At 47.9% G+C, this 21820-nt stretch overlaps 1 protein-coding gene across 1 annotated transcript; it reads left to right on the forward strand.

Annotated features, from left to right (window-relative positions):
- Positions 1-6706: 6706 nt before the first annotated feature.
- LOC149271549 (YLP motif-containing protein 1-like) lies at positions 6707-21204 on the forward strand. Its single transcript, XM_089507346.1, has 19 exons — positions 6707-7328; positions 7775-8230; positions 8349-8610; positions 9165-9536; positions 9682-9802; positions 10316-10571; positions 10652-10750; positions 11014-11203; positions 11321-11436; positions 11523-11659; positions 11882-11944; positions 12246-12365; positions 12594-12770; positions 12900-12983; positions 13060-13143; positions 13300-13383; positions 13829-13880; positions 20724-20851; positions 21058-21204. The coding sequence occupies exons 1-19, from the start codon at positions 6707-6709 to the stop codon at positions 21202-21204; spliced, it is 3570 nt and encodes a 1189-aa protein (XP_089363472.1).
- Positions 21205-21820: the final 616 nt, after the last annotated feature.

Genomic DNA, 21820 nt, shown 5'->3' on the forward strand with positions numbered 1-21820 from the left:
CCCAACTCGAGCAGCTTCAGCGGATGCACCAGCGACAGCTCGAGACCGTGTTACCGGCCGGGGGACCGCCTCCGGCCCCCGCAGCATTCCCCCCTCCTGCCTTTGGTAAGCGGCCTTTCTACGGACCCAGACAGCCCTATACCTACCCGCCGCCCCCCTATGGCCAGAGCCTTCCTCCCCCCGGATACCCAGCCTATCCTCCCCCTGAGAGCTCTGGACAGCATCCTCCCCCGGACCCGTCTCATCCTCCGCCTCCTCCTGGACCGGCTCCCGAACTTGCACAGCCTCCACCTCCTCCTGGGCCGGCACAGCCTCCCGAACCTGCTCAGCCGCCTCCTCCTCCCCCGGGACCGATTCACCCTCCCCCATCAGAGGAGCTTCCACAGGCAACTGAGACTGATAACTCCCAAGACAAAGGGCCACTAGACACCTCGCTGGAGGTAAGTGATCATAAGCTGTCCCTATACAACTTCCAGATCTCTGCCCAGGCCCCGCCCATGCGGAACAAGACCCCGCCTCCCCAGTCCTGCCCCATGCGGAGCAAGACTCTGCTCCACACTGAGCGGATGTGGTCTTGGTATGTACATTATGCTTCTAATGTATGCTAGACTGTGCTCCATAGAGCACAAACCTCCCCCCACCCTGCGTAAATATACACCGGCCACGTTGTCCTGGCGCTCCTCTTCCAGCAGAGCATCTCCTGCCTGCTCTGTGTCTGCGCGACGTCTGCGCTCGGACTCTACCAACAGCCGCGTTTAATCTGCTTTGTGAGTCGGCTTAGCCTCGGCTCGCGTGGTGGTAGCGCCGTGCGGCCCGTCTACATTATGGTATTTTCATGCCGTGGTGCCCGAGCCTTTTTAACATAGAATTCCTGCGTGGATCTGGAGCCGCCATCCCTGTCAGTCATGTGATATTTTGGGTGCCTTTCCCAGCTCACTGAGGTGATGCTTTATGGCAATGCTAATGAAGTCACTTCCTCCATAGACTTTCATTAGTCAGAGTCTGGCTGGGTGAATAAGATTGAGCCATTCTATTGTTTCCCACAGGCGGTATGATAAGGAGTCGGGGGGGGGGTTGTCTAGTAGATTTAGGTTCAGATAACAGAGTGAGATTCATGCTAATGGTAGAGAACTGGCAGCGCACTCACCTGTGGTAAAGCATGTCTTCTCTATAGCTGATAAGTGGGAACATTTTAACACAAATGTTTGTGGCCACTTTGTTTTGAAAGTGTAGTCTGTGTGGTTTTCTTATTTCTGTCAGGTTTTTACTGCAATTAATTTGAGTCGACGGTTAGAAGTTACACAGGTGGTTGGGGAGAGGAAGAAACCCGTCCTCATCATCATTGTCCAGATCTTTCGTTGTTTTGTGGCAAAATTCAGCAAAAGGGGGTCTTTTTGGCTTTTCTGGGAGGAGGCCTTTCGCCGTACCCTCTACACATACATTGTGTGTTTGATTCTGCAGGAGCAACATCAGTTTTGGTATAAGCAACACCTGCTGAGTCTGCAGAAAAAAGCAAAGGTTCGCCAAAAGGAGGCAACGGCCCCGGATGGCCCTCTAGAGGCGCCTCAGGACAGTGGTAGCCATGTCTCTGCCAGTTTTCCTCCTCCACCACCTGTTCATGAGCTGAAGAATGAGGTCCAGCCACCTTTACCACCAGAAGATGTCAAAGTAAGATACTGATAACGTGGCAGCATCGCTAGAAACAGAACCGGGGCATCTGTGCCCAACAGGCAGCTCTCCTAACGCTGCAGAACAACTCTTGGGATGCTCAGGCGGCATTTTAGGGACATGTAGGTTAACCTGACTCAGACGGGCATCGTAGAAAGCGGTAGTTTGTCTGGAGAGGTTAGGCCGGCCCGTTCTGGAGAACTCGTCTATAGTGGGCCGACCCGTACGTATATGCTTTACTGCACATAGTGCCTCTTTATCCATCCAAGTTCCCTGTCTGCCAGATATTTGCCGTGCGCCGCGCATGCTGTGAGTGGGATTACCTGGGGGTGTAAATAAGGTCCTGGATCCTGTTTGTTTATTATAAAAAGCTTCAGAATATTTTAGACTCTAAACCAGGGGTGTCCAACCTGCGGCCCTCCAGCTGCTGCAGGACTACAGCTCCCATGCTCCTCAGTCAGCCCCTTAGCTGAAAGAGCATTATGGGAAATGTAGTCCTGCAGCAGCTGGAGGGCCGCAGGTTTAGTGATTTGCTTAGAGCAGGGGTTTCCCGGTTTAATAAGACTCGAGATTGTTTGGCAGCATCTTGTGAGTTTCATCTGAGCCACTTTGCCTCAGTAGAGCCGGTGATCCTGCCGGATCTGCCGTGGGATCCTGCGGTGATAGAACCAAAACTGCCTTAGCATTGCACTGAAATTCCCTGGTTTATTATTCTGTGGAATTTTTTAATCAAAATACGCTCCTCAACAGTAACCGATCATAAATGTAAACTTGGCCTGAGTGCGCCTAACAGATGAAAACCTGACAGGGATCTTTAGTGATCTGAGCCCCCCCCCCCCCTCTACGCAGCACATCCAGTGATGAAGAATTTCACTTGGCATAAAACCAAACGTTAGCCCTGCTGAAGAGGTTTGGTGCCCTTCGTGGTAATGTGTATGGCTTTGCGGCACTTATACAGATTACTGATATAAACCAAGACAAAGAGCGCTTCTAATGGAGCGAATGGCAGAACGAAACGACCAAATACTCTGGAAACTAAACCAAACTTCCGCACGTTTCCATCGGTTTCCGTGAAGTCAGGAGTGTGATGTAATCACCTGCAGAATGAGGCCACGGCAGTTTAATGAATTCCCACGTTTAGTTTCAGTGTAGTCCTTGGGCAAGTAAGTGTTTACGGCATTTTCTTTCTTACCGATGCCGAGTAAAATCAAGTAGCCGCTGCTTCGTGACCTCTGCAGTACTGCAGTGTATTTGGGGAGAAATGGGGTGTTTGTTACGCTCTTGTCACCATTGTGTTGCAATGTTTGGGGGTCACTCTGGTTCTCATGGGGGTCGCTTTGGTGGTAAGCATTAGTCACATTCTTCAACTGACGAGGGGATTGAGGCAGCCTGAGATGAGGCGACTGAAGTGGCTACATTGTAACGGCAGATAATAGAAAGTAGCGTTACTGTTTCCACAATGTGTTTAATTCTGTAGAAACATTTGCCGAGTCTGCAGAAAGACACGGCTCTGCCGCCCGCGGTGACTGGTTGTATCGGATGTCTTCTGCTGGAATGCCAGGTGTTGATGCCTGACCTGCGGTTGGCAAGGCCATTAGCAAAAGCATACAACAAATATGTAGCTTGGACTCCTCCTTAATCTTACTCCTGACTGTCAAATCCCTGGTGGGCAAGTGCATGGTCTGGCCCCCCGTGTACGTCACGAGCGGGCAGCCTTCTCAGGAATCTGATCGTCAATGAGCGGAGTTAAGCCTCCATGCTGCGTTCTGTTGTGTGGTGCTGATTCTCTGAGGCTGTTTGATGCTGACCGGTTTCTTATATTTCACTTGCTACAACATCGTTATGTTACCTTTTTTTTTTTTTTTTTAAAGTGTCGTCCAGTGTGAACATTTCTCTGTCCGTTAAGACCGACCATCTCCTTTCTTCTCCGTTTAGCCAAATGTGGATCCACCAGAGGACCCTGAGCAGGCGCAGCGGCTCAAAACACTGCAAGAGGCCGCGGCCCATTGGCAACAGCATGAACAGCACAGGCTTGGCTTCCAGTACCAGGGAATCATGCAGAAGAATGCCACGTTGCAGCAGCTCCTACAGCGATATCAGCAGGTCACCCAGCAGCCACCACACCTAGCGGTGAGTCTCATCACTTCCCAATTCTGTTCTTTGTCTTCTTCTAAAAGGGACGTTGTGTCAACATTTGTGCTTTTGTGACAGGCCATGACTGTAGATGTCCAGTTACAGCATTTTGAGATGCAGCAGAAGCAGTTCCTGTCCCTGCACCAGGAGTGGGAGAACCAGTATAAAAAATGGCAAGAGTTGCTGCAGACGTATCCCCACAAGGACCAGCTGCAGGACTACCAAGTGCAGTGGAAATCGTGGCATGAGCAAATGAAAACCACAAAATCATATTTTAAGGAAAGGGTGACTTCTCTGAGAAGTATGAAGCAGCAGTATGGAGGCAGCCACTATATTGGGGGCGTCCCCATGATTCCTGCGTATCCTGCATATCCCCCTGTGATGCCACCGCCGCTCCCGGCTGGAATGAGTGTCCCGCCACCTTTTGCTGCTCCTGCTTCCTCGCTTTTCAGTGCTGCGCCCCCACTTCCTCCTCCCATGACGCCAACTCCCTTTGCTGAAGTGCCTCCCCCGCTACCCCCTGTCACATCCTATGGTGAAGTTCCTCCACCGCCAGTGACTTATGCAGAGGTTCCTCCTCCCCCTCCAGTAACAGCAACACCTTATGATAACATTCCCCCACCTCTGCCACCTGATTCGTATTCCGAGCTGCCCCAGCCACCTCCGCCACCTGTCACATCTGCCGTGAGTAGTGCCGTGCCTCCGGACACATCATATTCCTACTCTGCAGACACAGCGGCCGCTCTTGTTTCCTCTGTTCCAGCAGACACAAATGACTCTAGTCTACCGCCATTTTCTCTGCCTAATACAAGTTTTACTGTAGCTGGTCAAACCGCTGTAGATACCTTCAACCTGGTGCCGGGGTCATCCGCAACTTCCAATCTCCCAGATCCACTGTCGGCGAAACCTCCCCTTTCTGCAGGCACCAGCACTAACTCAGTTCCTGATTTTTCCTCCTACTGTCCTCCAAAAGAAGAAAATAAACTAAAATCTATAGGCTCAGCCATGAAGGAGATAAGTGAGGGACGTGTCCTGTCCAAGGATGAACAGAAGCCTCGTGATGTGAATCCCCAGGCTGGGCAATCACAGGTCCCTTCCTTGGGTGCAAGTAACTCCGTGCCTCATCAGCTCATTAGAGGGATGCAGTTTGGATCTGGACCGCCAAGGTAACTGGTTTGTTTTTTTCTCCCCATACCTGCGCTGCTTGTGTGGGAGTGTGAGCCTTTCCTGCGTGAGAACCTTCTCCGAGATCACCCCTTCGCCTGCATTTTCAGTAGGAAAAAAAACATCACTGTCTCTGATGGTACTTGAAGTTTTGGAATCTTAAAGGTTTTTACATTTGCCTTCTGTCTAAAGCCCGTCCACTCGCCATGACATCTCCAGTCTGTAGCCTGCTGCTTTCCCTAGCTGCTGAGCTTTAGGCTTCTCTACGCCATGTTCCATGTCCTTTATACTTCTGTAATATAAATGCTTTACATTTCTGTATCTTGTAGGTTTGCACCCCATGGTCATGGATTTCCACCTCCTAGATTTCAAATGCCTGACTCCCAAGGAGCCCAGAGCTCCCCCGGTCCGCGTCCCGTGTTTGATGGTCAGACAACCAGCATGGCCTCCTTAGGACCTGAGAAGCCATCTTCCAGTCAGGGTCTGAAGAGTGGGAATCAGTTGGGTTTTGCTCCTCAGTCCAACTGGATGAATGCAAATCAAGCAACAGACTGTGAAGTTAGTGATAATACGAAGACTGTTGATAAAATACCTGGTCTATCAGAAACTGGCATACAGAGCAGTGTCCCGCTAACCACAAGCGCTCCCTCTCCTAGTAAAGAGTCTGTGGCACGGAACAGGGGAGCAGTAAAGGCTGGTAGTGGTTCAGGAAAATGGGATCAGACCGAGCCTCCTTCAAAAGGCAACCTTGAAAAGTCAAAAGAATCTGTAGAAACGTGTGACAGGAAGGTGGGTGCCTCCCAACACGGGCACATAATGGGCAAGAACCAAGGTGGTTCAGGTGTCAAGTGGGACTGGCAAAAGGAAACAGCTGGGGTGTTCACTGAGGGCAAATGGAGCGATCATGAAACTCCCGTAAGAGAAGGGTGTGTTAAGCAGGGTGATTCGGTCCCTGTTAAGTGGGGTGGCCCCGATGTTCCCAGTATAGGAGTAGGGGTCAGTCCACGGGGAACACCAAAGAGTAATTCTGGAACCTATGAAGGTCAGCAAGATGATGCAAAAGGTGCTTTGCCTAATAGGTGGGAAGTTGCTCCAGGTGACAGATGGCCCAAGCCTCTTGTCCCCCCACATGAAAAATGGGTTGATCCCGGTGAGCCCCCAAAAGGTGACCTTTGTGATCCTAAATCCGGTGATAAGTGGGGCAATTCCCAAGACCCTACTCCTGAAAGGTGGTCTGGTCCTAAAGGTCCCACTTGTGATAGATGGAGTGGTCCTGGTGGGCCACCCCTTGAAAGGTTGAGCGATAAAAATTTTGAAGTGTTTGTAGGTCCTGATGGACCACAAGGTGGTAGATTGGGTGGACCCCCAGGGAATAGATGTGGTGCCCCACCATGGGAAAGGTTTGGGGGCTCTGCTGGACCCCCAGGTGATAGGCCTGGAGGACCAGTTGGCCCATGGGGCCGAACTGGAGGCCCTCAAAAAGATAGGTTTGATGGCCCCCCACGGGAAAGGTTTGACGGCCCCCCGCGGGAAAGATTTGGTAGTCCTGATGGGCCCCCACAGGAAGGGTTTGAAGGTCCCCCGCGGGAAAGGTTTGGAGACCCTGAAGGGCCCATGGGAGGTAGATTTGGTGGCCCTGACTGTCCTCCTGGGGACAGGTTTGATGGCCCCGATGGGCGCTCGCATGGCAGGTTTGGTGGTTCATCGCATGCCACATTTGGGGGTCCTGATGGATCCCTAGATGAGAACTTTGATGGCCCTGATGGACCTCCTCATGAGAGGTTTGGCATCTCTGATGATCCCCCAGGAGATAGATTTGGAAGTATGGAAGGTGGCAGGTTTGGACCCCCAGGTGAAAGGTTTAATGGGCCCCCACATAGGTTTGGTGGGCCTACTGGGCCACCTCATGGCAGATTTGGCGGCCCTTGGACTCCCCGTCCGAGGTTTGGCGAGCCCCACGGCCCTCCCCGTCCAAGGTTTGGCGAGCCCCACGGCCCTCCGCGTGCCAGGTTTGGCGAGCCCCACGGCCCTCCGCGTGCCAGGTTTGGCGAGCCCCACGGCCCTCCGCGTGCCAGATTTGGTGAGCCCCGCGGCCCCCTTTATGACAGGTTTGGCGAGCCTCACTATCCCCCACATGATAGGTTTGGAGGCTCTCATGGCCCTAATAAGTTTGGTGAGCCCCACTGTCCCCCACATGATAGCTTTGGGGGGCCTCACGGGCCTGACAACTTTGGCGAGCCCCTCGGTCCACTGGATGATGGCTTTGAAGGACCAGAAGGCCCTCCCAATGACAGGTTTGCCAGTCCTAACTTTGTCCCTCGGGATAGAAGACTACCCAGTGAGCCCATGCCTAGTGGAGACAGGTGGGGGGGGGCACCAAATGTAGATGGAAAATGGAGGCAAAGTAATTGGGTTGGGCATGGCGATCCCTTGCAGAGCAAGTTGAGGGCTGCTAGTGGTGACCTAGAAAGCAGATTTAACAAAGACAGGCAGATAGGGCAAACTGACCCGGAAATGGAGCCACCTGGTGTCAAAGCCGGATACCCAGATCCTCAGCAGACTGCAGAAATGGCAAGGGTTAGCTACCAAAGTCAGTTCAGGAGAGGAATTCAGAAGCCTCTGGTTCCAGAATTCAAAACTGGTAAACCCCCCCAGGGGGCTGTCGGCCCGAAGACCTCCGCTATTCAGTCAGTTGGGTCACAGGCCATGGAAAGCACTGGAGCAGGGGGGATGAAAACAACGGAACCATCTAAGGGGGAAAAGCCAACGTCTACCTTGCCCTCCAGTGGGGGCATACATCCGTCTGCAGAGTCCGCTAAGGTGGCAGGAGCACAGGTAGCTGAGCCCGCTAACTTAGAAGCACCAGGTGCGGCCGGACATGCAACGACTTCACTGCCCCCTGCTTCTGCCAAAGCCGAGGGGCAGCAGCCCTCTGCGTCTGATAAACAAATGAGTTCAGTCGACACAAAGGGGCTCGTAACTAATAAGGCGTCACTTGACAACGTTACTCATAAGGCAGATGAGCGACAGATGCCGCAACCTACAAAGGAAGACTCTTCTAAGGTACCTGCGTCTTCTAAAGTTATCCAGCCAACTGCTGGGCCCAATAAGCCAGGTTCCAAAGGACTGATTCAAGACGCCTCCAAGGTTACTCCGATGTCTTCCAAGGACCAAGACGGTCAGAATCAGGTCCTCAGTACAGCTGATACTAAGAGTCAGGGCCTTACTAAAGATAGTAGCGCTGGAGACAAGGGCCCAAGGAGCGGTAATGTGCCGATGGCTGGCTGTTCTACAGATAGACCTGGTACGCCGCCCGTGTCCAAAGCACACTCTCTGTTTAAACGAGACGCTGTGAAGGGAAACCAAGTCCATGTTCCGCAAAGACCAAGTGAAAGTCTTACGTCGAACCCAGAACTGGCAAAGGCAGGAGCCCGAGTACCAGGGCCGTCTAGATTCGGTCCTCAAGCAAATCAAGGGATATGTGGTCCAAAACCACATGGAAAACCTATGGAATCACATGACCCAGCACAATGGTCCAGCCATGGACACAGAGGGGAAGAACCTGTATGGTTTGATCATCGGGGGCGAGGACGTGCCAGAGGAATGGTTCGAGAAAGGATTCCACCTAGGCCGGGAAATCGAGATGTATTGGAAATTTTGCGTGATAAAAACTTTGGACCTAGGAGTCATTTTGGAAATGAAAGACCGTTTGAAGAGTGCTTGGATGACGCGCCACCTTTTGTCAGAGAGGCTTTACCCAGAGATGCAAGATTTCTAGAAGATGAAAGATATCCTTTGGATCATTTAGCTGATGTGAGGAGGAGAGACATTCCTTTGGACAGAGAAAGGCTTGATAATTGGGAACAAGAAAGATATTGGAGAGAAACAGACCACCTCAGAGAACCCCTAGACCAGATTTCTAGGGACGATCGGTTACCTTACCACTCTACGCTGCCTCGGGACGTAGATATCCGGCATGACCCTTGGCTGGAAAGAGGTCCTGACCAAGGTTTAGAAAGAACACTTGGCGGTGCTCTGGAAAGGTCTGAAAGACCTTTTGAAAGAGATTACCCTAGAATGCATGATGAGCTAGAATTTCTAGGCAGAGACAGGGGTTACCCTCCCCTTCATCGATCTGTATCTCCTCACCGTCCACTATCCCCTCTCCGTCCTCGCTCTCCCCTCCTGCCCATGGACAGATATTTGGATGACCGGTGGAGAGAGGATAGGGAGGTTTTGTTAGAGCGGGACTTCCATGATCGTGGGGAGCTGAGGATTCGAGAATATCCAGAAAGATCGGACTTTTGGCAGGAGGGAAGAAATTTTCCTTTGGAACAGGTTGAATGGGAACGCAGGGACAATAGGTGGTATCCACCTGAAGACAGGCCGGTGGATCAACAGCTGGGCTCCCATCCGTCCCTAGCACCGGTCTCATCAAATCATCCTGGACAGCCTGACACAGGGATCACTTCGGAGCCGGAGCCCACATCCGCTCCCGCCGGCATGTTAGCGCTGAGCCAAAGGCAGCATGAGATCATCCTCAAAGCCGCGCAGGAACTCAAAATGCTCAGGTAAGAGCCACGCTTCTGTCTCTATGGTTTTTTTAAAATGTTATTTTTATGTTTAAAGACCTAGTTAAAGGGATTTTATTGAATCTGTGAGTAGCTTGTGCTGGTTGTGGGTCAGACTCGTGAAAGGGGTCTCTCCATTATTCAGGGAGCAAAAAGAACAGCTGGACAATCTGAAACACTTTTACAATGATCCGAAACCACGTGAAGAGGCTCTGCTGCGTCCTGGGCTGCCCGGAGCCCACAATCGTCCCTCAGATATTTATCAGGTAGGTGCAACACCATGTTGGGGGGGACCACCTTGCGCATGTTTATGAAAGTCTCATTCTTAGTCACCAGCCCTGTCTACAAAAATGTAGCGGGATCGCGTTACCGCCTCTCTTCCGTCACAGACATGAAACAGTTTTATGTTCTGTGCAGAGACTGGAGGCACACTGACTGTTACAGGAACCATCTTAGAAATGATTGGGACTTGTCAGCTGCTACGTTAATGAGATTTAGTGTAAATTTGGCAAATTATCTACTTTTACGAGCCTTGGCTACCAGACCTCGGATTTGTCTGGTCCTGTTTGAGCTGATGTTTTTTTTTTCATTTTGATTAATGTTGCTACTAATGTTCTGGTAAAAAACAATTTAACCCGGAATATATTTGTAGTAAGATAATTTGGGAAGGAAATCAGATCTTAACGATGCAAACAGCACTGCTGTTGTCTACCGGACACACAATACACCTCGGCATTAGTCTTCATGGAGCGCCTCTTATTTCCCCCCTCGCTACTCAGCTTCGTCCTGGTGCGCCACTGAAAGATGTCGGTCCGGAAGGAGACTGTTCTGTTTCCAAGGCTGTCCCCACTGGAGCCAGCAGCCAAGCCCCCGTGTCAGATCGCTGGGATGAAGACAGCTTCAGTGGCTTGTGGGAGGATGAGAGAAGAGCCAAGGTGGCTGGGGTCCTGTCTGATTCAGGGCAACCTGGCTCTATGGCGCTTGGACCAAAGCTGCCTGGACTGCAGCAGACAGTGGACTATGCCCATGGCCGAGGTGCGTAATTCCGCATGCCCTTTTTTCATATGTGAACATTCACTGCTGAACCTCCGGCTAAAACAGGTCTCCGTCTGTAGATCGCCCTGTTGGAAAAGTTGAACAGGTCCCGTACGGTGAGAGAGTTGTTCTTCTTCCTGATCCAGTGCTTGAAAGAATTGGGCATCCGTTCCATAAAGGTGAGTGAAGACCTTGTCACTTGGCTCGCTGAGTTGCCTTACTGTTGGCCGTGGGTTACATTTCTCCCGCTGCTCTTAAATGGCCCTCAGAAGCCTGAGACCTGGTATCGTGGTTTTTGGTAGAATTAGTGCTTTGTGGCCATGTTTGTCTCATACCCTCCTCCCTAGAGTTTTGGTAACTGATTACTGTCTGGAAAAGTTAGGGTTGTTCTAGCGCGCCTTTATATATTTGGTTGTCTGTAATAACGAGATGTCTTTTTTAGATTACCTGGATGACAATTATGACATGGATCTCCGGGACAGAGCTTCATACTTAGAACGACAAAGCAATAAAAGTATGGATCGGCGGGAGTATGAAAGGGATAGAGAAAGAGAGCGTGAAATGCACAGAGATCGTGGTCCAAGTGACCATGAGCGGGAACGTTTTGATAGGGACCGTCACTCTCGGGAAAGGTAAAAGCATATGTTTCTTATTTTTCTTGTCTCATGTAGGGGGGTTAAGTCAATTGAGCTCTAGGTCTCCAATCCTGCCCTTGGTGAATATCATTAAAGACGTGCATGCGCTTACAGGTCTGCCTCCTACCGGGACAGCAAGGAAAGCTTGGCCAGACGCGGCTCAGACAAACTGCCCTACAATCGCAAGTCGGAGCGGGATCCTTACGATCTCGCATCTCCTGCGTTTGGAGGTGAGACTTCGCTCAGAGCAGTCGCTCCCAATCTCTCAATGTCGCTTCCCTTTAGTCCAGAGGATGTAACGTTCTTCGTTTTGCAGGGGAGCGTAGAAACTATCCGGAGGAGAAGCCATTGCTGCATCCACCCATGCCTGCGCCTCGACAAGAGAAGAAACCGGAGAGCAAGAATGTAGATGACCTTTTAAAGAAGCCCGGCCGCGAGAGCCGGCCTGAGAGGGTGAGTCGGACTCTTGACAGTCATGTCAACAGAGAAAGAAAAATAAAATGGCATTGTGGAGCGAGTCACAGAAACCGCGCCACCTCAAACTATGCCGCGGGAAGGTCTGGGGATGCCGCTTTAATCGGCAGCCCTGTTTGCCCCCATCTCCTCTACATTAATGGGCACACACATATATATAATTTATTTATTTTTTATTATTATTATTATTTCTTTTTTTAGATTGTCGTCATCATGAGGGGATTGCCAGGTAGTGGAAAAACTCACGTGGCCAAACTGATCAGGGTATGTGACTCTCATCGTGTCCATTTCTGTCTCTTCACTCTACCCAAGCCTCTCTCCTCCACGTCAGACATCTCCTTCCTCTGCTCTCTCTGTGTTTTCTGTGGTCAGACGCAGGTCCTTCTTGCTCTACTAGTCCCTCAGTCTTTATACACTCCATGTGGCCGTTAGTGTGTCGCTGTTCCATATGTAAACTTGGCCCACAGTCCTCCGCATGCTGTCCATGCGCTCCACAAGCTGCCTGCGTCCTCTGTTTGTGGAATCTGTTACCATTCCCTGACTCCTGTCGTTTGGTTTCCACCAGGATAAAGAAGTGGAATGTGGGGGTGCTGCTCCCAGAGTTCTAAGTCTTGATGACTATTTTATCACTGAAGTGGAGAAAGTTGAAAAAGACCCTGACACTGGCAAGAAAGTGAAAAAAAAGGTGTGTGTGATAATGACGTGAGATGTCGGAGGGAGGTCTGACGACATAGGGGTGATGGCTTCCATCTTTGAAAGGAAGTGTCTATTAACGGCCCCTGCGGGGCGGGTGAGTCCAGTGGGGCCGCGTTTCGCCGTTCTGGTCTGTGCGCAGGTGGACTTTCTGACTTTTCAGAGAGAAGGGAAGGCGAGTCTGTGGCCCTTTTTAATGTCTAAAACCTTCTGTGACCAGGTTATGGAGTATGAATATGAGGCAGAAATGGAGGACACGTATCGCAGCAGCATGTTCAAAACCTTCAAGAAGACACTCGATGACGGCTTCTTCCCATTCATTATCTTGGACAGTATCAATGACCGCGTGCGACACTTTGAGCAGTTCTGGAGCGCAGCAAAGACCAAAGGATTCGAGGTGAGGTCCACGAGTAGGAGAGAGAGCAGATGGCGAGGGGATCGGGGGGTCGCTGTGTGGCAGTTTTCTGCTGGATTGGGAAAGGCGATGGCCCGGATTTCACGCACGGCTGTGTCCCGTTCTTTGCAGGTCTACGTGGCAGAGATCAGCGCAGACACTCAGATCTGCGCTAAGAGGAATGTCCATGGCCGCAAGCTAAAGGAAATCAATAAGGTGAGCCCGACCTCTGAATACGCCGCTTAAACAACTCCATTTCAAATACTGAGTTAATCCTTTTATTTCCCCTCAGATGGCAGATAACTGGGAAACTGCCCCTCGTCACATGATACGCCTGGATATTCGCTCCTTGCTACAGGATGCAGCCATTGAAGAAGTAAGTGCCATTCTGATTGCTGATTGGCTTAGGACATGGACCACGCCTTCTCCGACCTCCTGCGGTGTGAATATCTGCATATCGTGGATGTGGAATTGGGCAGCGGCGGATGCAGCACCGGCAAACTGTGTGTTTACATTCTGGCTCTTTTTGCAGGTGGAAATGGAGGACTCCGAGCCCAGCGTGGAGCCGGCAGCAGAAACAAATCCGGAGCCGTCAGAAGAGGAGGAGAGCGATCGGGTAGGACACCCCGGCGCGTGTTTAGTGCAGTGTCCTCGTTCGCTTCTCACTCGCTGTCCCGTTTATGCCCTCCACCCGTGCACATGCACTCTTCCACCCGTGCACATGCACTCTTCCACCCGTGCACATGCACTCTTCCACCCGTGCTCGTGCCCCACTCTCACTCCTCCCGCTCTGTATATTCCTATTTCCTTACCCCGCCCACTCTGCATATTGGTATTCCCTTGCCTCTCCCGCGCTGTATATTCCAAGCCCCGCCCACTCTATGTCCCTTTCTCCTGAGAGCGCAGGTGGTGCCTTTGTGCCCATTACCTGTTTATGTGAAGGCTACCTCTGTCCCTTTCCTGCCCCCCTGCGTTGGTTTTGGCCCCCAGCCACGTGTTTTCTTCACCGAAGAGCCTGGCGCTGCTCTCGCTAACCCTTCCAGCTTCTCTCTATGATCTAGGGGTACCTTCCGAAAAGCAAGTGGGAGATGGACACGTCGGAAGCAAAGCTCGGTGAGTAGCCTGCCAGCCCCGCTGTGTGTTGCTGTTACGCCCTCTCGTGGCATTGAGCTGTCATAGTGTCAGCTTGTGTGTTTGTACAGGATTAGTGGGCACCAGGAGGGGACGAAGGTGCAGACCGTAGCCCCTCTTATATATACCCGTGGCACCAGAGGCCAGCGATTGGGGGCTACTCCGGGTTCCTCTGATAGCAGCTTAAGTACCTTCATGTATCGCAGACATTTTCAGAGGGGCGTATTTGGGGTCCGTGGAAGTTGACTGCCGTGTGAAAGCTGCTCATAAATTCTAAAGATTAGGCGGCTTTCATAGATGCTCTTGGGAAGAAGACGCGGCTGTAGGGGGTTATGCCAGGCTGATGATACCCTGGGGCAGTTCAGTGTGGGCTGAAGGGGGTTATGCCAGACTGATGATACCCTGGGGCAGTACAGTGTGGGCTGTAGGGGACGTCCCAGGCTGATAATACCCTGGGGCAGTGCAGTGTGGGCTGTAGGGGGTTATGCCAGGCTGATAATACCCTGGGGCAGTTCAGTGTGGGCTGTAGGGGGTATGCCAGGCTGATGATACCCTGGGGCAGTACAGTGTGGGCTGTAGGGGATGTGCCAGGCTGATGATACCCTGGGGCAGTACAGTGTGGGCTGAAGGGGGTTATGCCAGACTGATGATACCCTGGGACAGTACAGTGTGGGCTGTAGGGGATGTGCCAGGCTGATAATACCCTGGGGCAGTGCAGTGTGGGCTGTAGGGGGTTATGCCAGGCTGATACCCTGGGGCAGTATAGTGTGGGCTGTAGGGGGTTATGCCAGGCTGATGATGCCCTGGGGCAGTACAGTGTGGGCTGTAGGGGATGTGCCAGGCTGATAATACCCTGGGGCAGTTCAGTGTGGGCTGTAGGGGGTATGCCAGGCTGATGATACCCTGGGGCAGTGCAGTGTGGGCTGTAGGGGGTTATGCCAGGCTGATGATACCCTGGGGCAGTATAGTGTGGGCTGTAGGGGGTTATGCCAGGCTGATGATGCCCTGGGGCAGTACAGTGTGGGCTGTAGGGGGTATGCCAGGCTGATGATACCCTGGGGCAGTGCAGTGTGGGCTGTAGGGGGTTATGCCAGGCTGATGATACCCTGGGGCAGTATAGTGTGGGCTGTAGGGGGTTATGCCAGGCTGATGATGCCCTGGGGCAGTACAGTGTGGGCTGTAGGGGATGTGCCAGGCTGATAATACCCTGGGGCAGTTCAGTGTGGGCTGTAGGGGGTATGCCAGGCTGATGATACCCTGGGGCAGTACAGTGTGGGCTGTAGGGGATGTGCCAGACTGATGATACCCTGGGGCAGTACAGTGTGGGCTGTAGGGGATGTGCCAGACTGATGATACCCTGGGGCAGTACAGTGTGGGCTGTAGGGGACGTGCCAGACTGATGATACCCTGGGGAAGTACAGTGTGGGCTGTAGGGGCACGTGCCAGGCTGATAATACCCTGGGGCGGTACACAGGGCCGGCCGAAGACTTAACGCCGCCGCCTCACCCCCCCCCCCCCCCGGTACTTACCCTTAAACAGTCCTGCGGCGAGTCTCCCTGTGCTGCCACGGTGCCAGTTTGTAATGCTGCGGCCGGAAATTCACGTCACTTCCGGCGCTCTGCATTACAAGCCGGCACCGAGACCGAACAGGGAAACTCGCCGCAGAGGAGAGAGAGAGGGGCGCCGAGCGGGTAAGCGAAAACCACTCGGTGCCCCTCTCTCTCTCCTCCGCTTCAAAAAAAACAAAAAAAAACTGCAAAGTGCCGCCCCTTCTGAAGTGCCGCCTGGGGCAATTGCCCCAGTCGGCTCCATTGTAGGGCCGGCCCTGGCGGTACAGTGTGTTTAGGGGCTATGCCAGGCTGATGTTACCCTGGGGCATTCACCTGCAGGACATTAGTGATTTTAACTAAAAATGGCATTTTCTGTTATTAGACACTGCAGCATAAAATATAATTGTGTTTGATGTAAATATAAAATTTTTGTTGGATATTAAAAGTAATATTTGGTTCCTCTGTTTAAATAATTATCCTTTTGTAAAATAGTTCTGCGCTGCGCTCTTCCTGCGTATTGTGATTTACTCGCTGCTTGAATACAGGTGACTTCATTCAGAATATTTCTAACTTCGGACAAGTCATGGTTTCCATAAAGACAGTTATTAATAGTATTATGTCCGGATGTGGGGGTCTGACCCCTTATTATAGTCCTTATTGTTAGTATTATTAGAATGATATCTGTTATTATAATTAGAATGATATCCGGTAGTAGTATTATTAGAATATCTGTTATTACTATTAGTATTATCCGTTACCGTTATTAAAATTATATCCATTACTGTTAGTATTATATCGCGTGTGATTAGAATACCCATTATTAGTATTATTATATCCCGTATGATTAGAATACCAATTATTATTGTTGGTATTATATCTCGTGTGATTAGAATACCCATTATTATTATTAGTACTATATTACGTGTGATTAGAATACCCATTATTATTATTATTAGTATATCCCATGTGATTAGAATACCCATTAGTATTATTATATCCCGTATGATTAGAATACCAATTATTGTTGGTATTATATCTCGTGTGATTAAAATACCCATTATTGTTATTAGTATTATATTGCGTGTGATTAGAATACCCATTATTATTATTAGTATTATATCCCATGTGATTAGAATATCCATTATTATTATTTTATTGTGTTTGATTCAAATACCTATTATTATTAAAAATGTTATATCCCATGTGAGTAGAATACCCATTATTATTATTATTGGTGTTATATCCCGTGGGATTTGAATACCCATTATTATCATTATTATATCCCGTGGGATTAGAATACCCATTATTATTATTATTATATCCCATGTGATTAGAATACCCATTATCATTATTATTATTAGTATTATATTGCGTGTGAATAGAATACCCATTATTATTATTATTATATCCCATGTGATTAGAATACCCATTATCATTATTAGTATTATATTGCGTGTGATTAGAATACCCATTATTATTAGTAGTATTATATCCCATGTGATTAGAATACCCATTATCATTATTAGTATTGCGTGTGATTAGAATACCCATTATTATTATTAGTATTATATTGCGTGTGATTAGAATACCTATTAGTATTATATTGCGTGTGATTAGAATACCCAATTTTTATTATTATTATATTGCGTGTGATTTGAATACCCATTATTAGTATTATTAGTATTATATCTCATGTGATTAGAATACCCATTATTATTATTGGTATTATATCCTGTGTGATTAGAATACCCATTAATATTTTTAATATTATTATATCATGTGTGATTAGAACAGGGCTCGACAATTCCCAGGTGCCAGGTCGCCATGGCGACTCAGAATTTTGTCCTGGCGCCTAGGAGTTTGTCAACCTCTTACATCCACCATGCGGGGGCAGACAGCACAGCCACTCAGAGCCCGCCCCCGAGCCTGAGATCACTCCCACGGAGTGATTCTGTAGGCTGAAACCGCGATTGCAGGAAAACCTGCAATCGTGTTTTCAGCTGCCACAGGCAGCTTCAGGAAAGGGGGTTGAGTGTTGATTGGGTCCTCACACAAGTGTGGGGACCTGACACAACACCCCCCTGCTGCCTCATCGCTCCTTGAGAGCGACAGTGCAGCGTTAACCCCTTCAATTCCACAATTGTGTATGACACATTCGTGGCATTGCAGGGGTTAACATTTGTCCCCACAAGCTTGTGGGGACTAAATATCAGTCAATGCTGTGCTCCAATGGATAAAAAAAAAATTAAAAAAATCCGAAAAAATAATAAAAAAAAAACCCAAAACAACAAAAACCAGCACTGACCTAAAAGTCCAGGGTGCTTCCAATTTGTCAAGCCCTGGATTAGAATAACCATTTATTATTATTATTATTATTATTGGTATTATAGCCCGTGTCATTAGAATATACCCATTATTATTATTATTATTATTATTATTATATCCTGTTTGATTAGAAGACCCATTATTATAATTATTATTATTATTATTATATCCCGTGCGATTAGAATACGCATTATTATTATTATTATTATATCCTGTTTGATTAGAATACCCATTATTATAATTATTATTATATCCCGTGTAATTAGAATACGCATTATTATTATTATATCCCGTGTGATTAGAATATCCATTATTATAATTATTATTATTATATCTTGTTTGATTAGAATACCCATTATTATAATTATTATTATTATTATATCCCGTGTGATTAGAATACGCATTATTATTATTATTATTATTATATCCCGTGTGATTAGAATACGCATTATTATTATTATTATATCCTGTTTGATTAGAATACCCATTATTATAATTATTATTATATCCCGTGTGATTAGAATACGCATTATTATTATTATATCCCGTGTGATATCCATTATTATTATTATTATTATTATTATTATATCTTGTTTGATTAGAATACCCATTATTATTATTATTATATCCTGTTTGATTAGAATACCCATTATTATAATTATTATTATTATATCCCTTGTGATTAGAATACGCATTATTATTATTATTATTATATCCCGTGTGATTAGAATACGCATTATTATTATTATTATTATTATATCCCGTGTGATTAGAATATCCATTATTATAATTAATTATTATTATTATATCTTGTGTGATTAGAATATCCATTATTATTAGTATTATTATATCCCGTGTGATTAGAATACCCATTGTTGTTGTTATATCCCGTGTGATTAGAATACCAATTATTATTATTAGTAGTAGTATTATTATATCCCTTATCATGAGAATGATATCCATTATTATTATATTCCTTATCGTTACTATTATATATACAACCATTATCATAAATATGAATAATGGATATCATTCTATTAGTATTCTATCTATTACCATTGGAATATGGATTATTGATATTATTAGTATTCCATCTATTACCGATATGTAATATAGAATTATTAATATCATTATTATATCCATTACCGTGTTGATACTAGTATAACCATTATATCAAGATATTGATTATTGATATAATTATATCAATATATTATCTCTGTTAATGTTGGTAATGATATAGTTTATTGATTATTGATATTGGTATTATATTGATGACCGGCAGCATGATATCCGTTGATGATATTAGTGGTATTATATCCGTTACCAGTGGGATTGATTATTGATATTAGTATTATATTGATGACTGGCAGCATGATATCTGTTGATGATATTAGTGGTATTGTATCCGTTACCAGTGGGATTGATTATTGATATTAGTATTATATTGATGACTGGCAGCATGATATCCGTTGATTATATTATTATTAGTATTATATCCGTTACCAGTGGGATTGATTATTGATATTATATTGATTACCGGCAGCATGATATCCGTTGATATTATTATTAGTATTATGTCCGATACCAATGGTATTGATTATTGATATTATATTGATGACCTGCAGCATGATATCCGTTGATGATATTATTATTAGTATTATATCCGTTACCAATGGTATTGATTATTGATATTAGTATTATATTGATGACCGGCAGCATGATATCCGTTGATATTATTATTAGTATTATATCAGTTACCAGTGGTATTGATTATTGATATTAGTATTATATTGATGACCGGCAGCATGATATCCGTTGATATTATTAGTAGTATTATATCCGTTACCAATGGTATTGATTATTGATATTATATTGATTACCGGCAGCATGATATCCGTTGATGATATTATTAGTGGTATTATATCCGTTACCAATGGTATTGATTATTGATATTAGTATTAAATTGATGACCGGCAGCATGATATCCGTTGATGATATTATTATTATATCCGTTACCAATGATATTGATTATTGATATTATAATTAGTATTATTTCCGTTACCGTTTTGTGTCCAGCGTGGTGGATGGCGCGTCGTTGCAGGGATTGTATATTTATGAATTTCTTTTGGGGGTTTTACTGGAAGCACCCCCCAGCATGGTGTCTTGTGTAATCTCAGAGACATTACGCCTGCCCTGGGGGGTCGATTAAAAGTGAAATCACACGGCGTGACTGAATTTGGGGCAGTTATCGGTGAAGTTCTTGTAACGCTGGGCTGCTAAGATATTTCGGTGGGGCAGTTTTCTTCCATTCTAGCAGTAACTTATAATTTGGGGCAGTTATGGTGTGGGGGGGATCCCTTTTAGGTGAATGTGACTGATGTGTGGACTCGGGGGGGGGGGGGGCGCTCCATGATAATAAATAAAGCCATTTACTCTGCTGAGTCCTGTCTGCAGGGAATCCTGACCTTTAGCTTTCGTGATCCTTTATGAGCTCGCCGTCAGGGGCCACACTAACCAAGTTTACTTCTCCCGAGCAGAGCGATATCGGACTCTTCCAGGGAAGGCTGTGTATAAACGGCTTGTGCAACTGAAATGGGGGCTTTCATAGCGGCTGAGGGTGGGCTTATTAGTGGACCGGCTCAGTGTGTGCAGAAGCTGCTGGATTATTATCTGTTCTGCCCCCGTCCGTTCGGCCCCCTTGTCTTCAGAGCCAAAGCTTTTAGAGTTCGGTAAAATTTGCCCCGAGTGTTTTAAACTGGGACCACTGGTGTGGGGGGGGGTCTCTGTATCTTAGTGCCCCCTGGGGCTGATGCAGTGATCTATGGGGAATGATACATTATAGCAGCTGAAGACCGGCCGGCGTGAGCAGCCCATGCGCGGTCTGTCATAGTGATGGAGGATCTCTGTGCCGCCCTCGTAAGTCCCTCTCTGGTTCTCTGTATCTCCTCAGATAAACTGGATGGACTTAAAGTGAACAAGAAGAAGCGAAGCTGGGAAGCGGTAGGAGGTCGCATGGAGGATTACTTGCAGCTTCCTGACGACTATGACTCCCGGGAGTCCGAACCTGGCAGGAAAAGGGTAAAGTATTTGGGGATTGTGACGGTGTCCGGCCCTGTGGGGCCAATGGAGAGCCGGCGATTGAGCTTTGATCGCGGCCGCTTTACATTTGTTTACCCCGTGGCGTTTTGCGTCCTGACGCCGCGACGGGATGTTCTCTCGGGTTCCGTGCGCTCCGGTGTCCGGGCCGATTGTCCTTTATTCTGAGTGCGGCTTTATTTTATTAGGTGAGATGGGCTGATCTGGAGGAGAAGAAAGACGCCGACCGTAAGAGAGCCATTGGATTTATCGTCGGACAGACGGACTGGGAGAAGATCACAGACAAAAGCGGTCAGCTGGCCGAGCGTGCGCTCAACCGCACTAAATATATTTAAGATGTTCTTTTCAGGAGGTGAGTGGCGGGCCCAGTGCCTCGGGGCCCCCTGATTTCATTGTTTGTACTGCAGTTAAAGGGCCCATTTTGGGCTTTGTCCAGTTTAAGGTTTATGGCGGATCTGTCCGTCTGACGCACGTTTCTCTGTTCCAGGTTTCCAGGTGGCAGTCTGATGGTTCCGTGTCTCATTTCATGAAAAAGTTTTAGTTTGTGTTATTTTTCTGTCGTTTTCCGGTGAAGCCTGACGAGCGGCACCAGCCAGTAACAGCTCTGCTTGTAGCTTGCGCATGTCCCCGTTTTATACTGTATGTTATGTTCATGTAGCGCGCTGTACTGAGATGTAAACAATTAAAATCTTGGACACAGGAATCGCTTGTCCTGCCTGTTCTTTGCTCGGCTCATAGTGATGGGGTTTTGCTGTCGGACGCCGCGTCTCGGTCACATCAGGAATCGTTCTCGCTGCTCGGAAGAATGCCGTTTCCGGGTGCCGCGGCAGAATCCCCTCTAAGAATGGCGGCTTCGGCTCTTGATTTAGGTATCCACCGGGAGACGCGGACATCGCGGGACGGCACAGGTGACGGCAGCAGAGGACCGGAGGGCTTTACAGAAAGGATCAC

This window comes from Sceloporus occidentalis, unplaced genomic scaffold (assembly GCF_023333645.1).
Source record: "Sceloporus occidentalis isolate IW3139 unplaced genomic scaffold, rSceOcc1.0.p SCAF_495, whole genome shotgun sequence".
Taxonomy (NCBI): Eukaryota; Metazoa; Chordata; class Lepidosauria; order Squamata; family Phrynosomatidae; genus Sceloporus; species Sceloporus occidentalis.